Source organism: Rissa tridactyla, chromosome 2, assembly GCF_028500815.1.
Source record: "Rissa tridactyla isolate bRisTri1 chromosome 2, bRisTri1.patW.cur.20221130, whole genome shotgun sequence".
NCBI classification, from domain to species: Eukaryota; Metazoa; Chordata; class Aves; order Charadriiformes; family Laridae; genus Rissa; species Rissa tridactyla.
In genome coordinates, this window is record NC_071467.1 from 124,557,001 (window position 1) to 124,566,031 (window position 9,031).

General features: G+C 54.5%; 1 protein-coding gene across 2 annotated transcripts; it reads left to right on the forward strand.

The window, feature by feature from the left end:
- Positions 1-1,144: 1,144 nt before the first annotated feature.
- On the forward strand, positions 1,145-6,087 carry EOMES (eomesodermin). 2 transcript variants are annotated; one of them, XM_054191588.1, is made up of 6 exons: positions 1,145-1,936; positions 2,274-2,428; positions 2,678-2,799; positions 3,300-3,458; positions 3,549-3,610; positions 4,296-6,087. In XM_054191588.1, exons 1-6 carry the CDS (start codon positions 1,185-1,187, stop codon positions 5,029-5,031), a joined length of 1,986 nt encoding a protein of 661 aa, XP_054047563.1. In that variant the 5' UTR covers positions 1,145-1,184; the 3' UTR covers positions 5,032-6,087. The 2 variants fall into 2 exon arrangements, with proteins under 2 accessions (XP_054047563.1, XP_054047564.1); XM_054191589.1 differs by having other exon boundaries at positions 4,353-6,087.
- Positions 6,088-9,031: the final 2,944 nt, after the last annotated feature.

A 9,031-nucleotide genomic window follows, 5' to 3' on the forward strand; every position in this document is an offset into this window, starting at 1 on the left:
GTCAGGCAACGAAATCCTCGCCGTTCGGCGGGTCCGGTTTAAAATTCATCCGTGAGGAGGAGGCAGGTTCGCGCAGCGCTCCCTGCGAGCTGGCCGGCGGCGAGCAGAGGGCGAGGGGGCCGCAGATTTATAGCTGCAAATGGTTCACGCAGGCTCTGCCCGCTCCGCCAAACCACACGGGCGTCTACACCTTCCCAAGTGCCATTCCCTTACCCTTTGGGGCGAAAGGCTCCCATTTTTGATTTTTTTTTTTTTTTTTGCGCCAAAAGAAAGCGCCAAACAGATCTGACACCCGCCTGAATTATAAATCTGCCTTCCCGGTGAGAGATGCTGAAGGGGAACGCGGGTTGCGAGAAACCGGCTGCCGAGTTCCCGACGACTGAAATTGCGAACCAGCCCGCCGCTTCTCACAGAGACGTCCCTGATAAGGTGAAACGTGTCACCCCCATGATAACGATGCTGCCCGGGGAGGTGAGAGGGGGGAAGGCGTCTGGTTGGGCTCAGCTGAGGCACAAGCCAAATTGTTTGAACGGCAAGACGGCCACCGGGGGGGGGATGATGGGTGGTAGTGTCACCCGCCCCGTCTCAGCGGTCCGGCGGATCGCCGCCCTCCCTCCCTGTTGGGTGCTGGTGCTGGGACCGGCTCTCCCCGCCGTTTTCCCTTCCGTCCCCATCCCTCTCTCCCCGCCGCGGATCCTCCCCTCCACGCCCGAGCGGCTGTGCGCCGGGAGGACAGTGTCACCTCGGCAAAAAGGTCTTTTTTGGGGGGAAGGGTGGGAGAGAAATCGGGACACTGCGGCCACCGCGGGTGATGCGGGCGCTCCCCTCACTCGGAGCGGTGCAGGGACACGGGGCGGGCCGGAGCCCCTCCGGTAGCCGGCTGCGGAAAAGTGGGGCTGGGGAGGTGGGGGGGGGGGGACGGACACGACACACCAGAGTCACAGGTGACTTGTTCCAATTAGTAGCTGTCTAATTAAATTAGTGTCACGCGGCCCAGCCAATGGGCCGGCGGGGGTGGAGGGCTTCGATGAGACAGCCCGGCGCAAGCCCCTCCCCGGCGGCCCGAGGAGCCCGGCTCGCCGGTATAAATTTCCTCGGCGGAGCCCCGCCGCAGTGCTGCGCGGCCGCGGGTCGGGGTCGGCAGTAGGACCGGGAGGGCTGCTCTGCCGCACCGCCCGCCGAGGATGCAGCTGGGCGAGCCGCTGCTGGCGGCGGCGGGGGGGGCCCTGCCGGGCGCCCCCTTCTACCCGCTGGAGGGCGGCGGGCGCGGCGGTGGGACCGGAGCAGGAGCGGGTTCTAGCGGCGGGTCCCGCGGGCCTCCCCGGCCGGGGTCGCCGCCGCGTCTCGACTTGGACAAGACACCCAAGAAGTTCGGGGCGGCCCCCGCCATGCTGGGCGAGGCGGAGGCGGGCGAGCCGCCCTTCGCCGCCCCCAAGCCAGACAGCCGCAAGACCACCCCCTGCGGGGAGGAGGAGCTGCCCCCGGCCGCCGCCGCCCGATACTCCATGGACAGCCTCAGCCCCGAGCGCTACTACCTGCAGTCCCCCGGGCCGCCTGGCGCCGAGCTGGGGGGGCCCTGCGCCCTCTTCCCCTACCCGCCGGCGGCGCAGCACGGCACCGTATACCAGCCGCCCGGCGGGCCCCGCTACCCCTACGGCTCGGTGCTGTCGCCGGGGGGCTTCGCGGGCACCGTCTGCCCTCCCGGTGGCCGGGCGCAGTTTGGCGGCGGCGGCGGGTACCAGTACGGACAGGCGGCGGCCGGCGGACCCCTCTACGGCCCCTACCCGGCGGGGTCGGGCTCCTGCGGCGGGTTAGGGGCGCTGGGGGTGCCGGCCGCCGGCCCGGGGCTGCGGGCGCAGGTCTTCCTCTGCAACCGGCCCCTCTGGCTCAAGTTCCACCGGCACCAGACGGAGATGATCATCACCAAGCAGGGCCGGTAAGCGGGCAGGGAACGAAATAGAGGGAAGTGGGGGACTCCCGGGGCCGCGCCGTGCCGGGCTCTCCCGGGAAGGAGGTGCGCGCCCTCCCCGTTGGTGGTGGCTCTGGCCCCGGGATGCTTTCAACAAAAAGCGGCTCTCCCAATTTCCTCGTACCGGGCGCGCCGGGAGATGAGACGGGGGTGGGCTGGGGATCGCCGCCTGCCTCCCTGGTCTCCTCGGGGACGGGAGCCGGGACGGACGGGGCACCCCGCGGTCGGCTCCAGCTGCCGCCGGGGCCCGCGCCCCCTTCCCCGGCCCGTCTCGTATGCGGTGTGCTCTTCCTCCCCTCCCCAGGAGGATGTTTCCTTTCCTGAGCTTTAACATCACCGGCCTCAACCCCACGGCCCACTACAACGTCTTCGTGGAGGTGGTACTGGCGGACCCCAACCACTGGCGCTTCCAGGGGGGCAAGTGGGTGACCTGCGGCAAAGCCGACAACAACATGCAAGGTAGGTCGAGGGGTCTCCGGGGCTTCCCCGCTACCTTCCCCCCGCGGATTGTCTTCCCAGAAAGGGTTCCCACTTCGCCCTCCTCTGGAGGGGCTTCCCCACCGCCGGTATCCCGCTGCGGGCAGAACTGCCTTTTTAAGGCTGTTTTGCAACTTTTATTTCCCTCCCCTGCCCCGCTGCTCCGAGCTGCCGGCGGCGGAACAGAGCGTCTGTGGCCGGCGGCCGCTTTAACGGCTTGTTTTTCCCCAGGCAACAAGGTGTACGTTCACCCCGAGTCGCCCAACACCGGGGCTCACTGGATGAGGCAGGAGATTTCTTTCGGGAAACTGAAGCTAACGAACAATAAAGGTGCTAATAACAACAACGCGCAGGTAAATAATGGGGGGCGGGGGGGGAAGGCTGGCTTGAGGGGCTCTTAGTGGCACAGGCGGGGGAGTCCTGGGGTTTCCGAGCTTTACAGTATTTATTTTATCAAGCTGCTGGATCATTGTTCCTGTGGCTTGTTCCGTTCTTGAACTGATCATAGACCTTATTTTCTTTTCTAATTGCCTTCAAAAGGAGAAACAATGTCAGAAATAGATGTGTGAATTTCTTTGGTTTTAGCTAATATCTCTATCTCCGGAGTTGCTCAGAAAGTGGGAGTATAGCTGATAGCTCCTGATTTCTCGCATTTACAGGTTTTTAGTATATTAGTAACCTAGTGAAACAGGGCTACAAGCTGTGAATCATCTCCCGTTAGCAGTTAAAATTGCTCCATTCCCAAGTCAAAAGATTACAATTTACAGGAGGAAAATGTCAGGCTATAAAATAGATCTTTTAATGTTAGACACAGTTTGTCTAAAGATCTTGCCTCTTCTGTGGTTTCTTTTAGATGATAGTACTGCAATCTCTACACAAGTACCAGCCCCGGCTTCACATTGTGGAAGTGACTGAAGATGGTGTTGAAGATCTGAATGATTCCTCAAAGACTCAAACATTTATTTTCCCTGAAACGCAATTCATAGCAGTTACAGCATATCAAAACACTGATGTAAGCATGGATGTATAAAATGACAATTAAGAATAAAATTGTCTTGTGGGTTTAACATCTCATTGTACTATATTCTGCTTTCACTTTTAGATTACTCAGCTCAAAATTGACCATAATCCTTTTGCAAAAGGCTTCAGAGACAACTATGACTCGTAAGTACACTTCTGTTTTCTCTTGTAGCTGTATCTGCCTAGGAGGTATGGTTCTGGCCTGAAATGTGTGTGGAAGAGTTTCTTTAGATGCTACTTCAGTTATTCAGAAGTAGTATTACTTACACTGGCAGCTTTGCTAGCTGATGTGGTCCTTTCAAAGACATTAAATGTCTCTCTAGAAACATTAAATGTCTGTTTAAATAGTTACCGTATTGTCTTGATGACCTGTATTTCAGCAGGCTTCTGAATTTTTGTAGAAAACTTGTACTAACAGAACCTAACTGGCTTGCAGATTGGCAGTAGTAATCAAATATCTCCACAGAGCCAGGCAGCTTTTTCAAACTGTCAGCAGAAGACTTGCCTAATGCTCACTCTCGAGCATCAAATGGCCTCTGAAAAGACAGAGCTGTATATAATACAAGTATGGCTTCTGTGAGGAAGGTGCTGTGCCCCATTTAAAATGGGCTGGCTGGCAGAGAACAGTATATACTTGTAGCAGCAATACTATAAATTTCATACTGCCCTAGGAAAGACAACTGGAACTCCTAAATTGGATAAAAATGAACATCCAGTTAAACCTAGTTGTGATTCTAATTAAGAAATAACTCAGTTTCTTCCCATTTTGTTTTACTATCATCCTGGAATTGTGAAGAACAACACTCAGTATTTCTCTTTTATGTTGTAGCATGTACACAGCTTCTGAAAATGACAGATTAACTCCATCTCCCACGGATTCTCCTAGATCCCACCAGATCGTCCCTGGCGCCCGATACAGTGTCCAACCATTCTTCCAAGAACAGTTTGTCAACAACCTGCCCCCAGCCAGGTTTTATAATGGTGAGAGAACCGTGCCTCAGACAAATGGCTTGCTCTCCCCGCAGCAGAACGAAGAGGTGGCCAGCCCTCCTCAGCGGTGGTTTGTTACGCCTGTACAGCAGCCTAGTGCCAACAAACTGGACATGAACTCCTATGAGACGGAGTATTCCCCTAGCACCTTGCTCCCATATGGCATTAAATCCCTCCCCCTTCAGACATCCCATGCTCTGGGGTACTACCCTGACCCAACATTTCCATCCATGGCAAGTTGGGGAAGCAGGGGCTCTTACCAGAGAAAAATGGCAACAGGATTACCGTGGACCTCCAGAACAAGTCCTCCAGGTTTCTCTGAAGACCAGCTTTCCAAGGAGAAGGTGAAAGAAGAAATCGGCTCATCCTGGATAGAGACTCCACCCTCCATAAAGTCTCTAGATTCAAATGATTCTGGAGTCTACACGGGTGCTTGTAAGAGAAGACGGCTCTCCCCTAGCACTTCCAGCAATGAAAATTCACCGACTATGAAATGCGAGGACATAAATGCTGAGGACTATAGCAAAGACACTTCAAAAGGCATGGGCTACTATGCATTCTATACTAGTTCTTAAAGTATCATTTTATTCCAATTGGCTATTTTTTTTTCAGGGTGGCCTTGGTTTTTTTGCATTACAATTGCCAAAAAGACTCTTGCCTTCCACCTTGAATTGTTGTGTGCAATTCTAAAGAAGGTGCCAAAGCTTTTTGACTGTTGCAGGTAATGAAGTAGGGAAAGAGCAAACTATGGTAGAATTCTTCCCCACTTTTAGAAGGAACCACATGTGGCAGCTGTAAGCAGGAGTGTAGATTTTTTTTTTTACAATGTGGCTTATTTATTGGAGACACTAAAGTGTGTACAGTTTGGCTCGGCTCAGAGGCCTGATCAAATCTACGCACTCCTGAGCAAGGAAATAGGGGGGTTGGATCCTAAATTTAATTTTCTTCCCTGCCTTGCCCCTCCGATAAAAGGGGGCTGGGTTGCAGGGAGCTGCACAAATGCTATGTTCTGCTTTAGACTGAGCTGGCTTCTTCAACCCTTGTCTGCAGCACAGTTAGCTCAGCTAAGGCTTTGTTTGGCAGAAGATGGCCAAAGGAAGGCCTGCTTGCCAGGCAGGGTTTTGACTTGAAGGTCTTGTGCTAATGATGGGGTTACAATGACCAAATCTGACTCTTCTTAGTTTAGAACTTGCATTAAAAAATAAAAAGCCTCCATTCCAAAAGCCTAACCTTTATTGAGGTGGCAAAAAAAATAGTGTACAGTTGTGTTTTGTCTAGGTACACTGTAGAATATTGTGGAATCATGTATAAATAGTTGACCTGTAGCTGTTCAGTCAGAAGGACCTCCGGTGGTGCTTTGAAGTTCAAAAGGCTTTTTTTTTTTTTTTGGTTAATCAAACTTAGCATATGGAGCATTATGAAAAAGACGAACAAATTTCTATATATGTGTATGTAAAGTGACTTTTTTCAGCTGCCCTGCACAAAACTGGAAGTGATGTAACTTACCCATTCTTCTTGCCTATGGTTTCAGCCATTTTAAACTGATCAATCCTGGCGCACTGGCACACAAACTTCTCCTGACAAAACTTGGTTCTGTTTTCTTTTTGTATGTACATAGTAGTACTTTTTAATAAATGTGGTGGTGCCAGGGGGCTGCCTGGCTGCCTCTTCTTTGCCTCTATTGGGTATCCCAGCTGGGGGGAGGAGGAGGAAGGAGTGCAATCCTTGGGGCTTGAGTTGTCTCCAAATCTAGCAATCCCTTGCAAAGTTTCTCCTTTGCTGCTTCATCCCTTGCTTGGATGCTGCTATGTGTGTGCACGGTGGTGGTGGGTTTTTTTGTTGGTGGTGTAGTTTGCCGCAGTTCTGTGCATCCTCCACGCTCTGAGCCCCTGGCTTGGCCCAAAAATGCGACAGTACCTCTTTTCCCCTGCGCTCTGCGGGGCTGGGGGAGGCGACGTGTGAACTCAGCACTCGTCCCGCGCGGCGACTTGTGAACTCGCCGGCTCACCTTCCCCCAGCAGCAGCGGGGCTGACCCCTCCGTTTCCCGGAACAGGGGAAGAGATTCCCCCGCCTGCTTATCTGGGGGAAGAAAGCCCCTCCTGGCAGAGCAATCGAATCCTGGCTCCCGCGGCAGCAGGACCTTTCCTGAGGATATGGAGGCAGTAATGGGATTAAACTGTTAGCGATGCCCGGCTGCAAACAAAATAAACCAGGGGCTCAGGCCGGGGCCCGCCCCGGAGGAGGTAATGCGATCGTGGGGGACACTGGCAGCGGTCTTCGGGCGGGAGAGTTCTCCCCTCTGGAGTGGAGAACGGCGGATTTCCGAGGAGATTTCGATCAGCTCTTCGCTTCTCGGTGCGAGGCTCCAGCTCTGCGCCTTGGCAAGCGAAACAAATCGGTGTCCCAGCGGCTCTCCCCCCTGCAGAAGGAGACACATTTTATCTGGGACAGAAGGGGATTCGCGGTAATTTGTAAGCGATTAGGGACGAAATTTTTTTGTGTGTTTTGTTTTTTTTTTTCCCCTTTCTCCTATTTTTTCTTATATGGGGGATACCCCCTCCCGCAAAAGCCCCCTGGAAAGGCAGCCTGTCCCCCGATTCCAGCCGCGGGGTGCGGTGGCATATCCCGGCCGCCGCTCGCTCGCCCGCCCTTCCCGGGCTGCAAACACCGGTGATGAAGCGCTGAAGGGTACGATTCCGCCGCGGTTTGCTGTTAAAAGCTGTATATTTTTGCACCGCACGGTAAAAAAGAACTTAATACTTGTGAAAAGTCCTCACACTGTTTAATAAGAAACATAAGTGCCTGGCTGGCCCCAATTAACACCTTGTGATTATAATGCATTCCTAAAATGGGGTGTCAGACGCCAAATTGTGAATAAAGGTATCTAATTAATCTTCATAGGATGACACCGATAAACAACTCTATATTTAAATAAAGATCAAGGAGCTGAATGCTTCTTATTTGTTTACATTAACAGGAGATAAAGTTAACTACCCTTGCACTTTGCTTCGTAATGCGATTTACTGAGACAAACAGCGGGCTCCGGGTGGGAGAGCCTCGCCGGGCTTTTCATGGCGGGTTTGGAGGGCAGAGGGCGACCCGGGAGGATGCCCGCCCCTTCCTCCCCGGCCCCGACACCCGCGGCCGTGTGCCGGGCACAGGCAGTTTGCGGGGCAGAAAAGGCTGTGAGGCATAAAGCGCGCCCGATTTCGGTAGCTCTCGCCTGAAAACCGAGTGCGACTTTGAAAACGACGGCTGGACGGGGATGCGGGCAAATAGGATCTAGAGGGGTAAATAAATAAATAACCCCAGTTATTTACACCATTGTGAAGTGCAAGCTGAAAAAAAAAAAAAAAAAAAAAAAAAACAAAAAACCAAAAAAACCCCACCTAGTCATCCGAGTAAGGAAAATCGGGGCTGTTGGCTGGAACCTGCCCACTGCGGCTTCGCTCCCTGCCGGTTCTGCCTGCCCCGACTCGGGGCTCGGCTCCTCGTCCCGCCCGACACACGGGCCTCGTGAAACGGGAAATACACCGGTGTAAGCATTTGAGGCCGTTCCCCGCGAATTAGCGATTCTCTGGGGTATTTCCCCCCGAATCAGCCCGGGGTGCTCTGTTTGCGCTTGGTTTTAATAGCATGGGCGCCCGGCGGGGCAACAGAAGCAGCGGGGACGGGCTCGTCCGAGGGATTGAGCCCGTTCCTCGCCAAAGACTCTGGTTTTTGGGTGTTTTTTCGTTAAAGCAGACCCGACAGCTCATCGCCTCTCGCGCTTGTGCTCCTTGTAGCGGCACATCGGGAGCAAAACCGTCTTATTTTGTATTTATTTTTTTCCCCCCCACCAACGAAACTTTGTCCCTCGCTGCTCGCCCCAAATTTTATGGCCGGCGCTTCACGCCCGAGCGGGAAAACGAAACGACCGCCGGCATTTTTCTCCTTCCGATGGCGTCTCCTCGACCCCCTTGAGGAGAAAGGGGGCTCCTTCCCCGGAGTGGCGGTGCCGGCGCTGCGGGGAGGACGGCGCAGGTATTTTTCGGGGTGTTTTCGAGTAATGCGGTGTGTGTGGGGGAGTGTTTTACTTTCGGTCTGTATTTCTGCTCCCACCTTCCTCAACGCCGCCTTTTCGCCACCGGCTCGCTTGTTTCCACCTCCTTCTCCTTTGTGAGGGGAGGGGGTTTTCCCGGGAACGGTTATTTTTACAGCCCCCCTCGCCCGCCCGCCGCCTTCCCCTCAGGGCCGCCACAACGGCCCTGCCGCGCTGAGGCGGCCCTGAGGGGAAGGCGGCGGGCGGGTGAGGCGGGAATAGGCCCCCGGTGGCTCCTATGGTACTGTTACACCTCAGAAATGCCCCTTCCCGCCGGGACTACCGGCTAGGGGTGCCGGGGGAGCCGGCGGTGGTCGGCCGTGGGTCCCCGGCCCCGGACAGAAAATGGCGCTGAGGGGGTTGAGGCAAAGGATATGGGGCCCGCTGGCGCTTGCCTCGCGCCTGTCCACCTCATGGAATGGGGGTTTGCCACCATCAGTGATGATAATAGTAGTAATAATAATATTCGTAATAATAATATTATTATTAATAA

What these genes read in the sequence shown, in the direction of transcription:
- EOMES (XM_054191588.1), top strand. Translation starts at nt 1,185, where the DNA reads ATGCAGCTGGGCGAGCCGCTGCTGGCGGCGGCGGGGGGGGCCCTGCCG. An exon ending in ATCATCACCAAGCAGGGCCG is followed by an intron (nt 1,937 to 2,273) that starts GTAAGCGGGCAG and finishes TCCCCTCCCCAG; the next exon opens with GAGGATGTTTCCTTTCCTGA. An exon ending in AGCCGACAACAACATGCAAG is followed by an intron (nt 2,429 to 2,677) that starts GTAGGTCGAGGG and finishes GTTTTTCCCCAG; the next exon opens with GCAACAAGGTGTACGTTCAC.